We start from the raw sequence: 25,734 nt of genomic DNA, 5'->3' as shown, positions 1-25,734 counted from the left end.
CACCCTTCTCAAACTTTTCATGTCAACACTCCAGTTATGGACTCAGGCACAGCTCTGACAAGAAGGTGAGGAGAAATGTCACTTTCTGCAAAATTCAAAATCAAGTAGTCCCCCCTGTCATCGACAGTTTCATTTTCTACGGTTTCAGTTACCCATGGTAAACTGCAGTCCAAAAATATTAAACAGAAAATTCTAGAAATAAACAATTCATAAGTTTTAAATTATGCACCATTCTGAGTGGCATGATGCAATCTTCAATCATCCCACTCTGTCCCACCAAGACATGAATCATTCCTTTGTTCAGCATATCCTCACTGTAGATGCTCTCTGCCTGTTAGTAACCTAGTAGCCCTCTGGGTGATCAGATCACTGTGGCAGTATCTCAGTGCTTGTGTTTACTTTACTTAATAATGGCCCCAAGGTGCAAGAGAAGTGGTGTATTGCTATAATTGCTCTACTTTATTATTAGTGATTGTTGTTAATCTCTTATTGTGCCTAATTTATAAACTAAATTTTATGACAGGTGTGTATGTATAGGAAAAAAACATAATATATATAGTATATATAAAAACATAGTATATATAGTATACATACTATGTGTATGTATAGGAAAAAACATAGTATATATAGGGTTTGGTACTTATCTGAGGTTTCAGGCATCCATTGGGGTCTTGGAATATAGCCCCTGCAGGTAAGGAGGGGCTGCTATATTCCTTAGAATGTGGATTTCTCTCTGTACCCCCCAAAGCCCAGGGCACAGTGGAGGTGCCTCGACGGCCTTTTACTTGCCAGGTAGGTACTGCCAGCTAAAGAAAGGATTGTGAGGCTAAAATATTTAAACCACCGAATAGTCTTAACACTACTCCCAAGAGAAACATTTAAAAAATTTTCTCCCGTATTTGTTCCATGTGCTACTTTAGCTCAACTGGGTTATGTTTATGAGTAAATCTGACAGGGACTTTCTCCATATAAATGGACACTTCTGCCCCTGAAGGGATGGTCCATGAGAAAGCAGATCCAATTAAGATTCCTGTCACTCTGCTGCCTGGCCTGATGCTCAGGTCTCCCAAGAAAAGTATTCTGCTGTGGGGAATACAGTTTCAACGATCATCGAAATGTAATGCACAGTGTTTGCAGCATCGGGGCTCTATATCAAAAAGTCATGTGAAATTACTAGGGAACCAAATGACAATCAGTAAGAAAAAGTTACTATGTGAGACCTCTGACTGAATGAATATTTTTAAGATAATTTTCCCTTTTAACAGAGTATCATAGTTTTCTTGATTTCCAAAGGCTTTCAAATATGAATACTAATAGTTATACAATATTTCCTTGTAAAGATTGTACTGAAGCATTCTCTGCGTCAGAGAAGTGTAGTTAGGGTGAATACCCCCCAAGAGATGGGTTCTTCTATGATTTTGAGAAGCCAAGGGCTGGAGTTATTGAATAATAAAGAGAAATGCAAAGAACACATATCCTAAGGCATCCTTCTTCAGAAGCCTAGATATGACATAATTGGTTCACAGCTGACAGAGTTAGCAGTGCCTGGAAGTAGAGAATTGTAAAGGGGACTATAAATGTCACTATCATTTGATGCAGAGTTTCTCTCTCCACTGCGTTTCTGGAATCTCTTTATCAGTCTCCAAGGGACAGAACAGGAGGATAGCTCTCTGGAAATTAAGAGGAAGCTCACTAGGTTTCAACCCTTGCTCCACTACATGTCAGGTATTTATCACAGTGCTTGGCATATAGTCTATATTCCTTGACGTCATCATAGCCAGAGTGTCAAACAATAAACTTCATTGTGGTTTTCAGTCCTATTTGCTTCCCTTTGGGTCCTAAGGTACTCAAATTTCTAGAGGCTTATCCCAAGGCCTTTGGTGCTGGAAGTTCTACTTTCCAAGCAAAGGCTCTTCTTTTTATAAAAAGGATCTTGATGTTTTCTGGGTTTTTTCATTTTTGCTTTTTGATTTTCTAAAAACACCTGCCTGCTCCTGGGTGGCTGACCTCTTGTCTAGTTTGGACTGGGATCCATCTCCCAGGCAACATTTCCATCAGAGTATTTTTCCTCCTTCTTCCTCATGCCTTTTCTACTCAGGACTGGTCTCAAACATTAATAAACTTGGCCAGTGTTTCAAAGTGAGGAGAGTAAGGGAGGCCAGGGTAACAGGATGGGCCCTCTTGCCCACCAGAGTAAATGGAGTTTGTATTTTCTTAGATTCACTTTATACTTTTCTCTCTAAAGTAGATCTGCCCAGAGTCAGTTTATGTCACCATTTGCTTCCAACCTTGCTCCCAAAACAAGCCCTGCAGAGCAACAGCAGCCTGGCCTCTATGCCCTCCACCACTGGTTCTGCTGTAATAATGGCCTCCAGGCATGGCTGTACAAGGACACCCACGACGGCTGCACTGCATCACAAGCTCTATTCAAACAGTGTCCCAAGCAGGGTGTGCCCAGATGAAGGGCACATTTCTCATGAGTGCAAAGGCAGAGTGAATGCTTATGCAGACCTGTTTGCTACTCAATAGGAAATGCATGCATTTTCAGAATATGTATTAGCATTAAGAGGAAAATTTGCTTTTTCTTTAAAATTTCCTGGATGAAATCTGTAGGCCAATTTTAAGAAGGCTACACTTTAGAGCAATGTGTAGGAGGAACACACACACATCTTGCTACACTTAGAGGCATTCATTCATCACTCCCACTCTATACTTCCAATTTCTCTCCAAGACAGCAACAATTTCCAGACACTTAAAATACGTACATTTCATACTATGCATATTACAACTGACTAAACAATAATCAACTGTTAGAAATAGCTATAGGCAGATACACTCGATGTTAACCCTGAGTTTTTACAAATCTATATACATATCAAGGCTAAAGACTCATGTCATTGAATGTCCCTAATAGTAAATAACAGTTAAGAAACTGAAGAATTATGCTTTCACTCACATTCCGATGCTCCAACCTTTTTGCTTAATGTTAATGTCTGTTCCATAGTAAGAGAAAGCAGCTGTTCACCTATCCCAAGAAACTACAATTCATTATTTTTGCCATCAGCTGTGTCGATGTCTCAAAGGGAAAATAGATTTATTACAAATTAAAGATGTTTAAGAACCAAAATTTCTCGGATGTCGTTCAAGAAAGGCTGTAGAGGTATCAGCTTCTACTCTGTGGCAAAGAGTGATCACACAGAGAGAACAAGTCCAAGCCCTCATGGACTGACTTGAAAAGGCACAGTTTCCAAGTTGAGAAAACCACCAAGATAGTGTACTCTGTAAATGCCCAAACACTTTTCTGCCTCCTTCAACAAAGTCTAACAAATATAACTTAATCTTTTCTTAATGACAGAGTATAATTGAAAACGAACAACAGACTTGAAATTAGTAGTACTGGGTTTGCCTAATTGGGCCAAAATATCTGAGCGAATGATCTGAGTCAATTCACTGCATCTCCCTGGGCTTGTCATCTTTCAAGTGGGGTCACAGCATTCCTTAGAGCTGTTTTAAAGATTGGTTTAAACAGCACGCATAAAGTGCCTAGTGCTGTCCCCTGGCTTTTTCAGAGGGTGCACCAGGAAATGTCAGCCCCCTTCCTGTCCCCTCAGCACACAATTTGAACAGATGAATTACTGCTGTATGCCACAGGCTGTCATATGCCTCTGTGGATGCACAGTCAGAATAAGTCTCTGGTGTTTGGACAGAATAATTGCAGCCCCAGGTCTGGCCCTAGGACTTGCTTTTCTTTCTTCCTTTTTAAAGGCACTTACACCAGATATATTTTCATCTCATGTGGCTTTTTTTTTCTCAGAAAAGTAGAATTTAAGCACCTGAGGCATATGACTCCTGGGCAATGGGATATGGCTGCCCTTCTGCAAATACCTTCCTGCTTTCTAAGTAGGTTTCTTTGTCTTCAAAAAGTCAGCTCCCTTTCTGCTATCTTCACTTCAGTTCACATTTCATAGATCCTTTGTGTGATAGGAATTACATGCACACACGCATGTACACACACACAGGCATCAACTTAGACATTCTGAAGGAAATCACAAAGCAATCAAGCAAGCAATAAGGCAGCCACATATATCTGCACGTGTATTTTAACTCAGCCTTCCCAGGAATTTGTACTCTTGAGTTTCCCAATACTTCAAACATGCTTTACAGACCATTGCCTCTAGGCTTAAACCGTTCAGTTGCTAATGCAGCTGAGTGCAGACACTATTTACTCGGGTAGTTTTACAAAAAAAAAAAAATAAAAAATAAAAAATTACTATTTCATCTCCATGGCAACACCTATGAAGAGCTATGGGTTTTCAATCTCACTCTAGAGATGGGCAAATACAGGTGTGACCACATGTAATTCAGGTATAAAAAGAGAAATAATAAGACACAATTTAGAGATGGTATCTTTCTTCATACCTGTAAACCAAAAAACACAAAATACATGATTTATTCACCTCACTGGGAATATATTTTGGCAACTCTGTGAATGATAATGGCCTGCCTTAATTTCCTAAGGCTGGAAATTTGGCGGGGCTAATCCTGAATTTGTGATCCACCACTTTTCTTTCTCCTGTTATACTTTCTACTTGATTGATGGCTTATTTCCTTTATACTTAGTAGTTTCTTCTAGCTGCTAGAGTTGCCTCAATTATTCTAAGACACATATCTTCAACCCTACTGACTCTGGAAAAGAGAATAAATGATATCATACATTTTAATAAGCCTCTAAAGAAAATTTAGTGAAAAACAGAGACTACAAAGACAACAGAAAAGATTAATGACAGTGAGACTTCATTCTTTGAAAATGTAAAGTCAACAAAACTTTAGCCAGACTAAGAAAAAAGAGAGAAGATTGAAATAACTAAAATCAGAAATTAAAGAGAAGATATTACAACAGATACCACAGACATACAAAAGACAAGAGACTATTATGAATAATTACACACCAAAAAATTGGACAATCTAGAAGAAATGGATAAAGTCCTAGAAACATACAACCTAGCAAGACTGAATAAAAAAGTAATAAAAAATCTGAACAGACCAATAGCAAGTAAGGAGATTATATCAATACTATTAATAAAAAATATTTCCCAATAAAGAAAAATCTAGGACCTTATAGCATCACAGAATTCTACCACACATTTAAAGAAGAACGAATATCAATCTTTCTTAAAACTCTTTCAAAAAATTGAAGAAGGAACACTTTCAAATTCATTTTATGAAACTAGCATTATTATGATACCAAAGCCAGACAAAGACACTACAAGAAAAGAAAACTTCAGGCCAGGCCGGGCGCAGTGGCTCAAGCCTGTAATCCCAGCACTTTGGGAGGCCGAGACGGGCGGATCACGAGGTCAGGAGATCGAGACCATCCTGGCTAACACGTTGAAACCCCGTCTCTACTAAAAAAAATACAAAAAACTAGCCGGGCGACGTGGCGGGCACCTGTAGTCCCAGCTACTCGGGAGGCTGAGGCAGAAGAATGGCGTAAACCCGGGAGGCAGAGCTTTCAGTGAGCTGAGATCTGGCCACTGCACTCCAGTCTGGGTGACAGAGCCAGACTCCGTCTCAAAAAAAAAAAAAAAAAAAAAAAAAGAGAAAACTTCAGGCCAATATCCATGATGAACATGGATGCAAAACTCCTCAAGAAAATACTAGCAAACCACATTCAACAGCACAGTGAATGATTAAAAGAATCATTCACTATGATCAAGGGAGATTTATCCCTGGGATGCAATGATGATTCAACATATGCAAATATTGATAAATAAATGTAATATACCATATTAACAGAATGACAGACAACAACCATATGATCATCTGACTAGATTCAGCAAAAGCATTTGACAAAATTCAGCATCCTATCATGATAAAAACTTTGAAAAAGTTAGGCATAGAGAGAATGTGTCTCAATACAATAAAGGCCATACATGAAAAGCCCAGAGTTAACATGATACTCAATGGTGAAAAGTTGAAAGCTCTTCCTTTAAGATCAGAAACAAGACAATTATGCCCATTTTGACCACTTCTACTCAACATAGTACTGGAAGTTCTAGCCAGAGAAATTAGACAAGAAAAAAAAAAAACACAACTGAGAACTTGAATAGTTGGCAATCTTGTGCAAAAAGAACAAAGCTAGAGCCATCACAAGAAGATGAGAAAATAAATAACCCAATCAAAAAATTGGCAAATGACCTAATAGACCCTCCTCAAAAGAAGACATACAAATGGCCAACAGGTATGTGAAAAAAATTCATCATCATTAGTCATCAGGGAAATGCAAATGAAAACCATGGTGAGATATCACCTCACCCCTACTATATAAAAAGACAATAGATAACAAGTATTGGTGAGGGTGTGGAGAAAATTAAACCCTTGTGCACTGTTAGTGGGAATGTAAATTAATACTGCCATTATGTTAAACAGTATGGAGGTTCTTCAAAAAAGTAAAAATAAAATTATCATATGAACCATCAATCCTATTTCTGGGTAACAGCCAAAGGAATTGAAATTATTATGCTATAGAGATATCTATATACCCATGTTCACTTAGCAGCATTATTTGCAGTAACTAAGATATGAATGCAACCTAGTTGTCTGTCATCAGGTGAATAAATAAAGAAAAGATGGTATGTACACACAACATACCGCTATTTAGCTTTAAGGAGTAGAGAAATCCTGTCATTTGCAATGACATGGATGAACCTTGAGGACACTATGTTAAGTGAAATAAGCCAGGCCCAGAAAGACAAATACTTCATGATCTCACTTACATGCTGAATCTAAAAAAAGTTGAACTCATAGAAGTAGCAAGTAGAATGATGGTTACCAAAGACTAGGGGAGGGTGTTTTCTTGTCCATTTAGTGTTGTTATAAAGGAATACCTGAGATTGGGTAATTTATATAAGAAAAAGGTTTATTTGGCTCATGGTTCTGCAGGCTAAACAAGAAACATGGCTCCAGCATCTGCTTCTGGTGAGGGTTTCAGGCTGTTTCCACTCATGGCAGAGGGGAAGCAGAGCTGGCATGTGCAGAGATCACATAGTGAGAGAGGAGGCAAGAGAGTGGGAAGGAGGTGCCAGGCTCTTTTTAATAAACAGCTCTCTCAGGAATTAACAGTGAGAACTCACTCACACCCTGAGGGAGAGCATCAGTCTATTCATGAAGAATCAAACAACATGACCCAAACATCCACCTACAGACCCCACCTCCAACACTGGGGATCAAATTTCCACATGAGATTTGGAGAGGACAAACATCCAAACTGTAGCAGGGGTGGATGGGCTGAGGGGAGATGTGGATCAAAAGGGTATATAGTTTCAGTTAGACAGCAGGAATAAGCTGTAGTGATCTACTTCACAGAATGGTAACTATAATAAATAATAATGCATTATATAGTTCAACATTGCTAGAACAGTACATTTAAAATGTTTTCACCACAAAAAAATAGGTAGGTGAGGTGAAAGATTTGTTAATTAGTCTGATTTAATCATTCCACATTGTAAACATATATCAGAACATCACATTTACATCACATAAGTATACAGAATTATTATTTGCTAATTCAGAATAAAATTAAACAAAAATAAAATTCAGTAGATAAATGAGCTCCCACACATTCTTCAAGACCCAAATACCACCCTTTCTTTAAAATTTTGTACTGGTAGCCACACTTGACCACATGCATCCTTTTCCCACTCTGTTTTGTATTCTGCTTCTGTTATAACTCTAACACCAGTGAGGATTTTAATTATATATTTAATCATGTATGCCTCTCTTTCTCTCATTAGGATGCGAGCCTCTCAAGAGAAGACGCTTTCATTTTAGCATAGAAGATAATGAATCCAAGTTGGATGAAATGGTGCTAAAGAACAAAAATTTATAAAAGGGGAGCTAAACATCTAGTCTGTATTTGAATTGATTTATTTGAGTAGTTCTCAAATGTAAATGGATATCCTCTGATGTCCTATAAATCCTATAACAATTTTAGTCATGAATGTATTAGGATTTCAAACCATCAAAATCTACTAATCTAAATGCCTTCAATTATGACTCTGAGATATGTGGAAGACACGGTACCAAGATGCTGGACATAAATTTTGGGGGCTCTAAATTTTTTGTTTTGTTTTTAAGACAATAAAGCCATGATTGAGTCACTGAGCTTCAGTGATAACAATGAGAATCCATTATCTTGCAAACTCTTTCCCTTATGATAGTTCTTTAAGACATTCAAAAAATTACACCAGCAAGCACTAAGTTCAATTTATAATACTATGTTCACTGTATCATATTTAAAAATCAAATTGCTTTACTTACCTTTCAATAACTTTAGTCATAAAATTAAGTGGATATGAATCTTATTTTTAACATCAAAATGAGTAACAAGAACAATAACTAAATCTCATACCTCAAGGATAATCTCCTTTGGTTAGGTGTAGTTAAAATATTAAACCTTTCAGATCACGTTTAATACCATACCTGTCCTGTGTATGCAAATTCCAGAGCCTGTTTTAAGCCAAGGCTGGTCACACCATGCAAATTAACTTCATCAGCTCCACTTTCCACCATACAAAGACTGAACATTGCCTGAGGTGAGGAAAGAAAGAAAGACAGTTTTGAGACTTTGAAAGCAAGGGAGCAAGACAAAATTCTACAGAGACTAGGGAAAACAAAGTTTTACAAATTAATAATTGATTTTGATTTTTGAAATGCTTCTACAAAGTGTCATTGACACAAACCACTGCAAATCATCTTGATGTCTGAACAGTTACAATAACAGCACACATAGGATGGCACTCCTCACTATATACAGTACTTCCATATGTAATACACAGTCTCATTTTGAGGTGATGGTATTTAGGCTCACCGAACTCTCTTTCTCTTGGTCCTGGATTCTCATAGCTACCAAGTTATATGCAGCAGTCCCAAATATCCTGCCCAATAGGACACGAAAAGCCTTCATCTCCTGACTTCTCTGCTTTTTTCTGCCTCAGTCCAATGAAACAGCTAGTTCCTCTCATCTGCCATTGTATTAGTTCATTTTCATACTGCTATAAAGAACTGCCTGAGACTAGGGACTTATAAAGGAAAGAGGTTTCATTGACTCACAGTTCAGAATGGCTGGGGAGGCCTCAGGAAACTTACAATAATGGTGGAAGGTGAAGGGGAAGCAAGGATTGTTTTTCACAAGGCAGCAGAAAGAAGTTTGAAGTGAAGGGGAAGAGCCCTTTATAAAACCATCAGATCTTGTGAGAACTCACTCACTATCACGAGAACAGCATGGGGGAAATCACCCCCATGATTCAATTACCCTCCACCTGGTCTCTCCTTTGACATGCAGGGATTATAGGGTCTATGGGGACTACAATTCAAGATGAGATTTGGGTGGGAATACAAAGCCATGTGTCACACACTCCATTTTAGTGGTTCTCAAAGTGTAGCCCTTGGACCAGAGACATCAGCATCACCTGGGAACATGTTTGAGTACAGACTCTCAGGGCTCCACTGCAGACTTATTGAAACTGATACTCCAAGTGGGGCCCAGCAATCTGTATTGTAATAGGACCTCCAGGTGATTCTTATGCCCACTTGAATTTGAGAACCACTAAGCTATTCAGTGCAAGTGAATTTGCCCCCAACCAATTCTCCAAATGGCCAATTTATTGCAAATCAATATGTCAAATGAAAATTTGAAATTAAAAAAACAAAAACTTGCCAAATTAAACAAATGTATGAGTTTCCATAAAAAAATTTAAAAAGGCGGCTGGGCGCGGTGGCTCAAGCCTGTAATCCCAGCACTTTGGGAGGCCGAGATGGGTGGATCACAAGGTCAGGAAATCGAGACCATCCTGGCTAACCCGGTGAAACCCCATCTCTACTAAAAAATACAAAAAACTAGCCGGGCGAGGTGGCGGGCGCCTGTAGTCCCAGCTACTCGGGAGGCTGAGGCAGGAGAATGGCGTGAACCCAGGAGGCGGAGCTTGCAGTGAGCCGAGATCTGGCCACTGCACTCCAGCCTGGGCGACAGAGCAAGACTCCGTCTCAAAAAAAAAAAAAAAAAAAAAAAAAAAAAAAATCTAAAAAGGCAAAAAAAAAAAAAAAAAAAAAATACAACCCGACACTAATTTGTGCACCGTTAATCTTTGACTGAAGAAATATAAAGAGAATTCAATTTTGTTTACTGATAATGAGAGAAGTCTTGTGGGAACTGTTCCCTGAGATTCTGCAGTTTAGCTAACTTTATAGTAGCAAAAAAAACAAAAACAAAAACACCTCACTATACTATGTGGTATTTAGTCCATGCTGAATTTTTTTAATTTAAAAAATGTGATTTTTTTTTTTACTTTTGCCAATGTATCAATATTCATCTTTTAGAAATTTTGTTTATTTAAATTTTATCAATGCCTAAGGAATGTACATATTTCGGGGGTACATATGATAATTTAATATAGTCATACTTTTTAATGACCAAATCAGTGTATTTGAGATATCTATCACCTTAAAAATGTCTTTTCTTTATGCTTGAAACATTCAAATTATTCTCTTATAGTGATTTTCTTTTCTTTCTTTTTTTTTTTTTTTTTTTTTTTTTGAGATGGAGTCTTGCTCTATCACCCAGACTGGAGTATAGTCGCTCAATCTTGCCTGACTGCAACCTCTGCCTCCCAGGCTCATGAGATTCTCCTGCCTCAGCCTCCCGAGTAGCTGGGATTATAGGTGCCTGCCACCACTCCTGGCTAATTTTTGTATTTTTAGTAGAGACAAGGTTTCGCCATATTGGCCAGGCTGGTCTCGAACTCCTGACCTTGTGATCCGCCTGCCTCAGCCTCCTAAAGTGCTGGGATTACAGGCGTGAACCACCATGCCCAGCTCCTTTCTAGCTATTTTCAAGTGTACAATAGATTACTGTAAACTATAGTCACTCTACTGATCTAACACTAGGTCTTATTTCTTCTATTAAACTGTATATTTGCACCCATTATTCAATATCCCCATCATCCTCCCCCTCCCAACGACCCTTCCCAGCCTCCTGGGTAGGGTAACGGGTAACCACCAGTCTACTCTCTGTCTTCATGAGATTCACTTTTTTTTAAGCTCTCACATATGAGTGACGACATACATTATTTGTCTTTTTGTGCTTGGCTTATTTCACTTAACATAATGACCTCCAGTTCCATCCACATTGCTGCAAATGACAGGATTTCATTTTTTTATAACATTTATTTGGGTATATATACCGCATTTTCTTTGTCCATTCATTCACTGATAAGCACTTAGTTAATTCCATTTTCCTTTTTTTTTTTTTTTTTTGAGACAGAGTCTTGCTCTGCCACCCAGGCTGGAGTGCAGTGGCATGACCTCAGCTCACCGCAACCTCCGCCTCCTGGGTTCAAGCAATTCTGTTTCCTCAGCCCCCTGAGTAGCTGGAGCAACAGGCACGTGCCACCACACCCGGCTAATTTATATATTTTTAGTAGAGACGGGGTTTCACCATGTTGGCCAGGCTGGTCTCGAACTCCTGACCTCAATTGATCCACCTGCCTCAGCCTCCCTAAGTGCTGGAGTGCTGGGATTACAGGTATGAGCCACTGCACCCGGCCCAATTCCAAATTTTGACTATTGTGAATAGTGCTACAATAAACATGGGAGTGCAGATATACTGATTTCCTTTCTTTTGGATATATAATATATATTTTACAATATACTGATTTCCTTACTTTTGAATATATACCTGTGGTAAAATTGCTGAGTCATATGCAAGCTACATTTTTAGTTTCTTGAGGAACCTCCATTCTGTTCTCCATAGTGGCTGTACTAATTTATTCCCATCAACAGAGTAGTAGAGTTCCCCTTTCTCCATATCATTGCCAGAATCTGTTATTGCCTCTCTTTTTGATAAAAGCCATTTTAACTGGGGTGAGGTATTTCACCGTAGTTTTGATTTGCATCTTCTGATGCTCAGTGACCTTCAGTATTTTTTTACATATGTCTGTTGGACATTTGTATGTCTTCTTTTAAGAAATATCTATTTTTGCCCATTTTTAAATTGGATTTTTTTTTTTTTTTTTTTTTTTTGGCTAGTGAACTGTTTGAGCTTCTTATATATTCTGGTTATCAATCCCTTGTCAGATGGTAGTTTACAAATATTTGTCCCCATTCTGTGGGTTTGCCCTTCACTTTGTTGATTGTTTCCTTTGCTGTGTAGAAGCTTTTTAGCTTGATGAAATTCCATTTGTCTATTTTTGCTTTGGCTGCCTGTGTTTTGGGGGTCTTAATCCCAAAAAGCCTTTGCCTAGACCAATGTCCTGTAGCATTTCCCCAATATTGTCTTCTAGTTATTTCATAGTTGGGGCCTTAGATTTAAGTCTTTAATACATTTTGATTTGATTTTTGTGTATAGTTAGAGATAAGGGTGTAGTTACATTCTTCTGCATATAGTTATGCAATTTTCCCAGCGCCATGTATTAAGAAGACTGTCTTTTCCTCATTGTATGTTGTTGGCACCTTTGCAAAGATAAGTTGTCTGTAAATGTGTGGACTTATATTTGGGTTCCCTATTCTATTCCATTGATCTATGTGTCTGTTTTTATGCCAGTACCAGGCTGGTTTAGTTACTATAGCTTTTTAGTACATTTTGATATCTGATAGTGTAACGTCTTTGTTCTTTTTGCTCAGGGTGGCTTTGGCTATTTGGGATTTTTGTGGTTCCATTTATATTTAGGATATTTTTTCTATTTCTGTGAAGAACGTCATTGGAAATTTGATATGGATTGCATTGAATCTATAAACTACTTTGGGTAGTATTGTTATTTTAGCAGTATTTATTATTCCTATCCATGAACATGGAATATCTTTCCCTTTTTTTGGCATCATCTTCTTTCATCAGTGTTTTATAGTTTTCCTTGTTTAGATATTTTACTTCTTTGGTTAAATTGATTCCTAGGTATTTTATATTCTTTGTACTATTGAACTAATAGGATTTTATTTTAACAAATGTATTTTTTTATCCTCACAAGTCTATACATTTTAAATTAATATGTATAATATAAACTAATGACCCATTATTCCTTGTAGAGATCTTCATTTCCATCTCACTGCATTAGAGAGTTTTACGTTTTCATAATGAAAAGGATTATTTTTGAGAGCTTAATTTATGGTTAAACTTTTTACTGTTAGAAACACTAAATTATTGCTCTCTTGCCATTTAAGAAATTTTCCAAAATAGATTTTAAATACAATTTGAAAAAATAAAATAACATTCAGAATATCTTAAAGCTATTGGGAGTATTTAACATATAATATATTCAACTATATTTGATATATTAAAAAGCTAACATTCATAATGTATTTAACTTTCAGAAGTTTATCATAAATTTTAAAAATTGAACATTTTTTAGAACTTAGGATGTTCCACATAGTACAGCTTAGTGCCAAGAGAAATTGCCTTGACCACTATATCCCCCTGTAGGAGAAAAGAGCAGGAGGACTCCTACAGTCTTTGCTGCTAAAGATCGCCAGTCTTCACCAACACAAACCCCAGCTGACAGAGATGCCTGGAGCCCATGCTTTTGCATACCCTGGAGCTGAAGGGGGTCACTCTGGCACCCTGCACCTGGTATGGCTTCACATGAGCCTACACCTGGCTGTGATGTCACTTGTCTTGCACCTGCACCAGGACCTGGCAACCCCACGCACCATGACAGTGTCACACAATCCCCAAAACCAGTGCCCCTGCATACCCTTCAGAACTTGCATTGGACCCACAACCACCACACACCCCACCCATCCTCACACCTCAGGTGATTATTTAAGAACCACCACACACCCCACCCATCATCACACCTCAGGTATCATCACACCTCAGGTGAAAGTCTTCCCCACCAAAGCCAGTCTGTAATATCTGAAAGATGTAACTGCTCCTTCTAATGTTCAGACACCAATGCAAGGCTACAAGGAACATGAAATGTCAGGGAAACCTAACATCACTAAAGGAAATGATAATTCCAGTAACGATACCAAAGAAATGGAGACCTATGAATTGCCTGACAAAGTTATTGTTTTAAGAAATTATCATTGAACACAGACAACTCAATAATATCAGGAAAATAATACATAAACAAAAGGGAAAGTTAGAGAAATGTAAATTTTATGTAATACACAAATGAAAGGGAAAATTAGAGAAATGCAAACCACAAAAATGAAGCAAATTCTGAAGCTGAAGAACACAATAAATGAAACAAAAAAATGCAACAGAGAGCTTCAATACCAGACTTGATCAAACAGAGGAAAGAATTAGTAAACTTGAATACTGGTCGTTTAAAATTATCCAGTCAAAGGAAAAAAAAGAAAAAAGAGTAAAAAGGAGTAAAGAAAGCCTATGGCTTTTATGAAACAGTATCAAGTAAACCAATTTATATTATAAAAGCTTAATAAAAAGAAGAGAAATAGAAAGGAGAAGAAAGATTATTGAAAACGAATAATTACCAAAAACATTTCAAATCAGGGGAAGGAAGTGGACATCTGGATTGATGAACCCCAAAGAATCCTAAATAAGTTGAATACAAAGAGATCTGCACCAGGATACATTATAATTAAATTTTCAAAAGTTAAAGACAGAGAATTTTGAAAGAAGCAAAAGAAAAGTGACTTGTCACATATAAGGGAACCATCTCCATGAGACAATCAGTGGATTTTTTTAGTAGAAATATTGCAGGCCAGAAGAGAGTGGGATGATACATTCAGAATACTGAAAGAAAAAAACTGCCAAGAATACAATATCTGGCAAAACTATCCTTTAAAAATAAATGAAACAGAAGATCTTTCCCAGGGAAACAAAAACTGAGAGAGTTTGTGACTCTTAAACCTACTTTACATGAAATGGCTAAGGGGGTTCTTCAAATTGAAACAAAAACATGCTAAACAGTAACGTGAAAGCATAAGAAAACATAAATATCACTGGCAAAAGTAAAGATATGGACAAATACATAATAATGTAACACTGTAATGGTGGTGTGTAAGTTACTTTTATCCCAACATTTAAAAGATAAAAGACCAAAATTTGTTGATGGATACACAATATAAAAAGAAGTAAACTCTGACTACAAAAACATAAAGTTTGGGGGAGGTGGTAAAAGTGGAGAATTTTTGTGTGCAGTTGAGTTAAGTTATCAACTTAAAATAGACCATTGTAACTACAAGACACTTTATGCCAGGCTTGAGGTAACCACACAGAAAAAAAAATTATAATAGATATACAAAAGATAAATAGAAAAGAATCAAAACAAATACTACAAAAATAATCAAATAACAAAGGAAGATAGCAAGAGAAGATGAGAGACCACTTTCATTCAACTTAGTACTGGAAGTCCTACCCAGTGCAATTAAACAAGAAAAAGAAATAAAAAGCATCCAAACTGGAGAGAAAAAAGTGAAATTATCTCTGTAGATAACATGATTATATATGTAGGAAACCCTGAAGATTCAACCAAAAAACAATGTTAGAACTAAGAAATGAGTTTAACAAAGTTTTTTGGTGCAAAATTAACATTCAAAAATCAGTGGTATTTCTGTACACAAACAGAAAAGTAATAAAAAAGAAATTTAAGAAAACCATCCCATTTAAAAGAACAAAGAAAATACTTAGGCATAAATTTAATCAAAGAAGTGAAAGACTTGTCAACTGAAAGTTATAAAATACTGGTGAAGGAAATCAAAGACACAGATAAAATGGAAAGACATCCATGTCCACGGATTAAAAAACAATGTGTTAAAATGTTCATACTACTCAAAGTGATCTATACATTCAACACAACCCCTACCAAAATCCAAGTGGCATTCTTTATAGAAATAGAAAAAAAAAATGCTAAAATCAAATGGAACCACAAAAGACCCTAAAGAGCCAAAGAAATCTTAAACAAGAAGAACATACTGCAGGCATCATACTTCCTGATTTCAAAATACATTAAAAAGCTACAGTAATCAAAACAGTATAGTACTGTCATAAAAACAGATATATAGACCAACTAACAGAATAGCCCAGAAATAAATCCATGCATCTGTGGTAAACTGATCTTTGACAGGGTGCCAAGAACACACAATAGGGAAAGGACAGGCTCTTCAATATATGGTGCAAGAAAAACTTGATATCTGCATGCCAAAGAATAGAATTGAACCCTTATCTCATATCATACGCAAAAATTAACTTAAATGTGTTAATGACTTAAATATAAGATTTAAAACAATAAAGAAGAAAGTGTAGGGGAAAGTTCCTTGACATTGGTCAAATAATTTTTTGGATATGACACCAAACTACTGGCAACAAAAGCAAAAATAAGTGGCCTTGCATCAAACTAAAAACTTATGCATACCAAAGGAAACAATCAACAGATTAAAATGGCAACCCACAGAATGGGAAAAATATTTGCAAACCATATATCTGATAAAGTGTTAATATCCAAAAATATTTAAGGAACTCACAAAATTCAATAGCAAAATAAATAAATAAATAACTGAACTTTAAAATGGTCACAGGACCTGAATAGACATTTTTCCAAAGAAGGCATACAAATGGGCAACAGGTATATAAAAAGATGCTCAATATCACTGATCGTCAGGGAAAAGTAAGTAAAAACCACAATGAGATGTCTCTTCACATCCGTTAGAATAATTATTACCAAAAAGACAAAAGATAATTGTTAGTGAGGTTGTAGAGAAAAGGGAATCCTTGTTATTATTGGTTGGAATGTAAATTGGTACAGCCATTATGGGAAACAGTAGAGAGGGTACTAAAAAATTTTTTTTAAAGAACTACCTTATGATCTAACAATCTCACTTCTGGGTATGTATGCAAAGAAAATGAAATTAGTATCTCAAAGTGATGGCCACACTCCCATGGTTATTGCAGCATTATTTACAATAGCTACATTATGGAAACAATCTTAATGTCCCTCAACGAATATATGGATAAAGAAAATATGAGATATACACATACACACGAACATTATTTAGCCTTAAAAAAGAAGAAAATCCTGCCATTTGCAACGATATGGATGAACCTGGAAGACATTATGCTAAGTGAAATAAACTAGACACAGAGAGACAAATATTGAATGATCTCACTTATATAGGCATATTTTAGAGATAGAGTGGGTTTAGTTCCAGACCACCTTAATAAAGCAAATATCATAACACAATGAGTCATACATATGTTTTGGTTTCCCAGTACATATAAAAGTTATGTTGACACTATACTGTGGTCCATTAAGTATACATACAAAGTGAAGAGCACCTGACATATGGCAAGCTCTTAGTAAAATTTATATTTTGTGGTAACAACAAAATGTAGTGAAGTTTCTTTTAAGTATTCCCTGGTTTAAAGGACTGATATATTAGGAGAAGCACCAGTTTCTGTTGTTGTTTTTTTTTAATCAAGTGTTAAATAGATAAATTTTATCTATTTAATAATAGATAAAAAAGGCTAACAGGAAATTATCTTTAGAGTTAAGTAGATTTTGTTTATGCATTTGTAGAAGATTACCTGAAATTCCAAAATTAAAAAATAGATCACAGTTAAATAAAAACCTTTAGTTTATAAAATGTTGAATTTGCTTCTAAACTTCTTGAAAAGAACCTGAAAGAAATTTCAGTTGTTTTCAGTGTCTGCTTTTTATTACATGGGTGGTTAAGTTTTTAACACTCCCCACACCAACCAAGTTCTTTTTTCAGATCTTCCAGTTGTAATTGCACCTGATGTGCTGACCACCTGCTTGCCATCAATCCCGTATGTACAGCAGGACTCAAATAGCTTAAACTGCAGAAGAATATTCTGGGTTAATGAAAAGGAAAAACTTCCTAAGAACAAAGGTTAAAAAAATAAAATAGGCTGCCAAAGGAGTTTTAAAAATCTACATTTCTAGCATCTTTCAAAAGTAATCAGGGTAACACTGGCATAGAATAGGGATCCTCAATCAGAGGGTTAGTAGAGTTGGGAGGAAAACACAATTCCTTAAATAGTGTATATCTATATTTGCACGTTTGTATGTGCAATAAAGAGACACCATATTGGTAATTATTTTATATCAATACAATTAAATGCATCTATAATTGCTATATTATAGAGTATGATTGTAGAGGGAAAAATAGACTTAATTTTATCCTGTTTACATAAGTATTTTTTTGGATCATTGCAATGAACATGTATTACTTATGAATTTCAAACAATTCCCTTTTAAAAACTTGGTTTTATTTTTAATGTTCAGAACTATGCAGGAAGATACATCTAGTTCTATAACCTACTGGTCATGTGGGCAATTTATCTTGGAACTTTGGCTAATTTTTTACCTTCTCTGAGCCTCAGGCCCTTTATCTGTAAAATGGGAATAATACCAACTTCACAGGGTTGTCATAGGTTTAAATACAATTATGCTTAATGTCAGGCATAATATATGGCACACAGTAGATGTTTAATAGGTAGAAACTGTTGCTATAATCCAGGTTGAATGTCTCACTGTCCCATGTCTCCCTTTGATTCTAACTGAAACGACGGCTGAGAAACAGCACCCTCCACTCAACTGCTGACTAAATCCATTCATTTCAAATAGTTTCCAAATGACAGTCTCACTCTAAATCCCTATCTCTGGCTTCAGGACTTCACTTTTGCAACATACTCCTAGACTTCTACTTTATGGAATGACCCCATTATAAAAATCATCACCACCACTTCTATAAATACAGAACTTCCACTTTGACATCACATCATACTGTTTAGAAATTTAACATTGCCCAGGCACCGTGAGTCATGTCTATAATCCCACCACTTTGGGAGGCTGAGGCTGGAAGTTCACTTGAGGCCAGGAGTTTGAGACCAGGCTGGGTAACATAGGGAGACCCTATCTCTACAAACAATTAAAAAAATTAGCTGAGCATGGTGGTATGCACCTGTATTCCCAGTTACTCAAGACGGTGAGGGAGGAGGATTGCTTGACCCCAGGAGTTTGAGGCTGCAGTGAGCCATGATCACACCACTGCATCCCAGCTTGGGCAAGAGAGTGAGACTCTATCTAAAAAAAAAATTAATGTTAAAAATTTAATGCTTATCACAATTTTTAAAAACCATAATTAACCTAAAGATTAAAAAAGGGGAACTATTATATCAAGGTCAATGTCTTGGATATAATAAATTTAAAAGACATCTCAATTAGGAAGAGCCTCATTGGATATCACTTGGTAATAAGGAAGAACTTGGCCATTTGGCACAGTGAAACACCAGTTGCCTAGTCTATCCGAGCTAGTGAAACAATGTCCAGAAACCTGCTAGAGACCACGAGGAAGGCCAAAGTCTCCTTGGCAGCAAAAGAGGTGATGAGACCAACAGTAATATTTTTAAGCATATAACATCTTGAAAAGGTAGACTGCAGGCTCCATGAAGGCAGGTGCCATATCTCCTTCTCTCACTGTGGTGCTCCCAGATCCTGGGAGTACATACATGCAATAAATACAGCAAATGAATGAATCAACCAAAATGATCTTCAAAACTCATCTACAGATGATGTCCTACCACCCTACAGTGTCATAAACAAAAAGAATTCATTCTATGTAACAGAGAATGTTCTGCATGAAAGGTGTTTTAGGTACCAAAATGTAAAATCATAACTAAAGAGAAAGAGCATTCACTGTAAGCTAAACACTTGAGAAACACAAGTGAGTTCAAAGCTAGACACTTAGAAAAAAAAGAACATATGTCAATGTTCTCTATCAAGTCACAACATTCTGCCAAAGCATGGGATAAAGTTCTGCTTAGAAATATGAAAGCATTGCACAGACTCATGCTTGGTTCACAAGATTTTGTCTTTGGGAGAGCCTCAGCCAGGCTGAGATTTACAGTCATCACAGCTCATTTGTGGCTGATAATGTGCTGCCACCAACACAAACCTTTCTAGTTTGTGAGTATATAATCCACTTTAAGTGCCTACCACAGAGGGAGGTATGGGAAGCTCCACCTCCCAGGTTCACGCCACTCTCCTGCCTCAGCCTCCTGAGTATCTGGGACAACAGGCGCCTGCCACCACGCCCAGCTAATTTTTTGTATTTTTAGTAGAGACAGGGTTTCACCGTGTTAACCAGGATGGTCTCGACCTCCTGACTTCGTGATCTGCCCGTCTCGGCCTCCCAAAGTGCTGGGATTACAGGCTTGAGCCACCGCGCCCGGCCGTGAAGTTTTCTTGAGTCATGTTAGTTGTCATGCAGACACAAGATTAGTTACAGCTACATTTTAGGGTGGTACCTTATGACACAAAACTGACAAAAATTCTACTATATCTTCATAGATAAGTAAAATGACAGATGATAGACTTTTTAAAGCATCTGGTAAAATATGATCTTTTTACCTGGCAAACTATGTCCAGCTTTGGAATTACACTGAACACAGGCAAAACCACTGAGACTCCCATTTTATCAAGAATACATATAATCTTACAGGTGAAATAACTGAATTGTTTGGAGGCACATTCAACCCTTACATTTTATGAACATTAAACAGAGTTAAATGAAAGTAAACAGATATGTCTAAGGAAGTCATTGAAAAGAGCAACTTGCAATGATGACAGTATATCCATTACATCTTACATCTTCTATATGCCCACTGTTACATAATTAGTGATGTTTACAATGGTCATGAGGCATTACAGAGATTTGAACTAACTTCTGAATCAACAAAGATTACATTTTGATCAATTTAGTGTTAATGGTTATTAGCCTTTATTACATTTTGGTTACACCTCACATACAGAATGGGTAGTAAATCTCAGTTAATGAGACCATTCAATTAACTGCAATAGCCCATTCCCTTCCATTAGGGAGAAGAGGGTCCCACTCACAGTCAAATTGGACTATTTACCTCCTTTATCTTGCAAATGAATAAAATAACTCAATCCATCTGGGGAGCTAAACGGTCTGTAAGAGTGAGGATGTTTGGTTGGTGATTTTCTTCCTCTTTATAATTGTTTTAATTTTTCCTCCCATAGTATAATAATACTCTCAGAGAATAAAATAACACAAGACAAACTAAAACAGTAAAATTATATTACTATAAATATAATTAGGCAACAAAAATTAATATCTCTAAAATAGTTTTCCCTCACCTTAACCACATAAAAAAAGATCCATCTTATATGCTAAAAATTATGTTACATATTGTTTTTTTTCTAAAATCTTCAAATATGTAGCTTGTTTATTTAAAGGATCTAGCTGCGTTTCACAGCTTTGCTCTTGGCACAGTTGCTTCCTAAATTAACTATACAGTGATAATGAGCCCTTCAAAACAAGCATCATTATGGTTTATCCTGTCTGTTTAGAATTCTCCTCCTGAATGTGGCCATGTTTCAACGACCTGGGTCTTCTGGGAGAGAAAAGGGTGGAATAAAAAAAGGACACAAATCAAGTTGTTTCTTAGCCAAAGTTATGGTAATTGTGAAGGCCAGAAACTGCTGCTCACCATGCCGTTGGGTAACTCAAAATTTGTCCTTGCCAGTCTTTCCATCTTCTGGAAAGTGGCATCCACACATTTGACTTCAGCCTTGGGTTGCCCTCTCAGATCCCTATGGTTCTCCTTATTCCTCTGGTGATACTGTTACTTTCCAGTTGTATTCCCTGAACATGGGATCACAATACAGTCCTACCCACCATACAAAGAAGTCCATTGTTTAATCTGTCACAAATTTGCCTCTTTCAGATGTTTAGGGATGGCACTTTTACTCTTTCTTAATGAATACATTTGCTAAACCATTATTGAATGAATCAAATTAATCAAAGAGGCTGTTTGATCTCCCTCATATGGCAGCCAATGGCACAATCCTGCTTTTCACAAACTTCTAAGGACACCCCGACTGAGACATAACCTAGATTTCCTGCATTTTGACAGCTGTCCTAAGACAGAATTTGGGACTTGCACGAAGGAATGACTGAGCAGTTGTGATTAGAGTCTGCATGGATCAGAGAAAGCATGAAAAAAGGAAATTTTTTTTAGAGAACAGTGACATTAGAAAAGGTTGAAAGCCTGGAGAAAAAAAGAAGTGAAGCAACTGAGGAGGCAGAGCGGGGTATTCTTTACTAAGGAAAACATGATAGGAATTCAGGGGGAATTCTCTAAGACCACAAGAGATTCCTATGTGGTTTTCAAAGCTGTGCTGGGTGTGTGTAAGAAGCAAGACTAAACTCTAGTCTCTCTTCTGCAAATGGAATTTTGGAATTTTAATACTTTAGAGATCACTGGCCCCTCCCTACCTAAGGTGTGGTCCCTGGAATCCAGCATTGGTATTGCCAAGGAACTTGTAAGAAATGTAGAATCTCGGCTTCTACCCCACACTTACTAGATGGGAAAGCTGAGTTTTAACGAGAGCCCCAGGTGAACCACATGCACATAAACGTTTGAGAAGCAGAGCTGGGGTAGTCAGTTCTCCCCCTTGCAGCACTCCTTGCATACTTGAATACTTGAGGTGATGAGACACCTAATATTTTTCATGACAGGCTGTCCCTTGCTGGAGAAATATTAGTAAAACCTTCAAAATATTGACTTCTAATCACACTCCTGATAACTTTCTCCCCTTGGCCATAGGAGAAGGTCAATGCGTTCACTCTCTTTTGTGCTTAACCGCCTTTCAAATATATATAGTAACAGCTCTAGAGTCTCCTACTGGAAATAGTATCTAATTCGAATTCTCTGAGTCATAAAAATGTTAGTGCTTGAAGCCAATGCTCGAAGTTTTGTAGGCTGAACAGAAGGTCTGAGTCCAAATCCCAGCATGAGAGGACTGATCCCTAGATATGGAGGGGTGGGAGTGATTACTATACAGACAATGAAAGGTATTTCAAAAGAAAGTGGATTCAAGGACATAGTCTTTGAAAGAGTAAATCATCCTAAGCTCCTGAATGGTGGCAGTGGTAAGAACTTTCAGGCAAATCTTTCACACTGTCTCCCTTTCCCCCCAATTACTTTGGTTGATTTTCTCTGGTCTATTTCCTTCTTAACAATTTTCCTTAAGAGGAATTTCATGTGGCTACCTCAAAGCTGCTTTTGACACAAATCACTCAGAATATTCCTATGGAATTCAAAAAGTAGAAGTTTTTAACAAGTTTCAATTTGTCATAAAGAATGACAAGGAAGTTTCTTACCTGCCCAATATGATATTGGTAATGGCTTCCTGGAGCCCTGTTGAGGGCTGTAAGGCCACATCCAGCTCAAGTGAGAGTGGTCAGGATCTAGTCATAACGTCTGTCGTGGGTATAAATAGGGACCAGGAGCAGACAAGTACTAAAACACACAATTTCTGCCCTAGAATTCACCATGTCATCCATAAGATCTGTTATCCCTTTCCTTTTTTTTTTTTTTTTTTTTCTTTTTTTTTTTTGAGAGGGAGTCTCCCTCTTTTGCCCAGGCTGGAGTGCAGTGGTGCAATCTCGGCTCACTGCAGCCTCTGCCTCCTGGGTTCAAGTGATTCTCCTGCCTCAGGCCCCCAAGTAGCTGGGACTACAGGCGCATGCCACCACGCCCAGCTGGTTTTTGTATTTTTAGTAGAGACGGGGTTTCACCATATTGGTCAGGCTGGTCTCGAACCCCTGACTTCATGATCTGCCTGCCTTGGCCTCCCAAAGTGCTGGGAATACAGGTGTGAGCCACTGTGCCCAACCCTGTTATCCCTTTTCTATAGAGAACTTTTTAGAAGAATGTTGAAGATAATAGTGTGGAATTTCGTCAATTATCACTTATTATCTTAGTCTCTTAAAACTCAATGTAAACTAATGATCACTCTTAAAAATTTAACCCTCAATTTCAACAGTCCCTCTCTTGTTTTTAATGTCCTCTCTTAATAACTTTTTCTTCAACATCTAACATAAAGGAAGGTGTATATGACCATAAATATAGATGCCCAGTCCAGGTGTGGACCCTCCCTTCCATCTTGCATTTTATTCATCACTTTTGTTTGACAGCTGTGAGTCAAGCAATACACACTGGAGCCCATCTCCTTTATTAGGCATGCACACAGATGAGGGCAAGAGCCCAGCTAACAGACTGTTTCATTTAACTCCATTAGTTGCTAAGCAACAATTTCCCTGTTACCTTCCTAATCTAAGAACAGGTCAGCTCAACGAATATGAAGTGTTCGGTCTTCCCAAATGTTCAAGTTCATTTTTTTTTTTGAGACAGGGTCTTGCTGTGTCACCCAGGCTAGAGTACAGTGGCATGATCATAGCTCACTGCAACCTCAAACTCCTGGGCTCAAGGAATCCTCCCATTAAGCACACTTTTTCTGCAAACACATTTGATGCTTTGTCCATGCAGGCTAATACAAAGTCTCTACATCTTATAAAACGGGGAAACAAGAGGGTTTAGGAATCATCCATGAGCCTTCAAACACCTTTTAAAAAATAATTAGATGGACTTCTTTTAATCCTATGAAATTTATATATATATAAAATGTATTTATTTCTCAAAATTTATATAATTATATTTTACATATTACCCATTTTGATCTGCATCTTCTTTTGGGTGAAATGAGCTCTGCTCAATCATTAAAAGAAAGATAATAGCTTTTTCTTCTAGGGCCTCCGTATAGCGCCGGTGTAATAATGAGAACAATGACAATAGCAACTCATGTTTACCCAGCCTTTACCATGTGGCAGGCCCCGTGTCAGAGTCCTACTTGAATTAAAGTTTTATTTTCACAACTCTGTGAAGTCAGGTACTACTATTACCTCATTTTAAACATGAGAAATGAGACCCAGTGAAATTAAGCAAATAGTTCAAGGTGATAAAGCTGGTAAGAGGGAGAGTCGGGACTTGAACCCATGCCCTTCACCACCATTCTTCTGCGCCTACTCATGTGCCTCCCTCTCAAGTTGGAGAGACTGCCAGATAAACTGGGAAACTAGTAGGCCCTTCAATTCAAAGAAAGACAAACAGATATCAGACTGTGTTTAGACTTACAGACTTCCTCTCCTCCACTTCTTCCAACCACTGTTGACCTTAGAAGGATGAATATTCACTGCCTACCTGAGAAATGCATTACTATCTATTACTGGAATCTCACACGAAGTTAGCTAATTCTCATGATTGCAGCAGGATCAGAAAGCATCTAATACATGTATTGTGATTATAAAGTGATATGAATGATTTGATATGAAAATCCCTCATTAGAGTCACAGCTCTCTGTGTGAGAAGCATACTGATAATTCACTCTTTCAGGAGTTCAGGCATGCAAGCCCAGACTCCAATCAACATCAGATGGGCTAATGAAAAGCAACTGATTCAACAAGCAGCTGGATCATCCCACACTATGGACAATTCATTCCAAAGCAGTTTTTTACAAAGACAATAAGCAGAATCATGGCATTTCTACAGATTCCAATAATTCTTTATACCAATTCATCAGGTTCACATGATCAGATGTCTTCACCTCTTTTACAAACATCTGCCTTCACTCAATACTAATTTTTAAGAGTTTAAAAATTTCATCAGCTTTATTATCCTTTAAACATGTGTTCTTCTTTTGGATGAAGCTGAGGTTGACTGTATACCTGAGAACAAATAAGCATGAATGCAAATTTTATTTTAAATAAAACAGCATAAAAGTTATAATCTTAAAAGCATAGAAAAGATACGGCAGAAACATAAAGTGACCTTTCAATATATATTTGAAATGAAAACATATAAAGGGGCTTAGCACAATGACTGCCACA

At 37.2% G+C, this 25,734-nt stretch overlaps 2 protein-coding genes across 9 annotated transcripts in view; one reads left to right on the top strand and one right to left on the bottom strand.

Moving 5' to 3' along the window:
- The window catches only part of NDUFAF4 (NADH:ubiquinone oxidoreductase complex assembly factor 4), a 350,782-nt gene that overhangs the window by 199,712 nt on the left and 125,336 nt on the right, over nucleotides 1–25,734 (top strand). The gene's annotated exons all lie outside the window — the stretch shown is intronic.
- Nucleotides 1–25,734, bottom strand: part of KLHL32 (kelch like family member 32) — a 239,256-nt gene that overhangs the window by 96,844 nt on the left and 116,678 nt on the right. For 7 of the 8 annotated variants that reach the window (XM_050786571.1, XM_050786564.1, XM_050786562.1 and 4 more), the window contains one exon: nucleotides 8,482–8,589. In XM_050786571.1, the coding sequence (XP_050642528.1) occupies nucleotides 8,482–8,589 (108 nt within the window). Of the gene's footprint in view, nucleotides 1–8,481; nucleotides 8,590–25,734 lie in introns of those variants that run through there. The other variant, XM_050786572.1, reaches the window with a different exon arrangement.

Source organism: Macaca thibetana, chromosome 4 (genome assembly GCF_024542745.1).
Source record: "Macaca thibetana thibetana isolate TM-01 chromosome 4, ASM2454274v1, whole genome shotgun sequence".
Taxonomy (NCBI): domain Eukaryota; kingdom Metazoa; phylum Chordata; class Mammalia; order Primates; family Cercopithecidae; genus Macaca; species Macaca thibetana.
The sequence above is the reverse complement of the archived record's forward strand: the minus strand, read 5'-3'. Positions and strand labels throughout refer to the sequence as shown.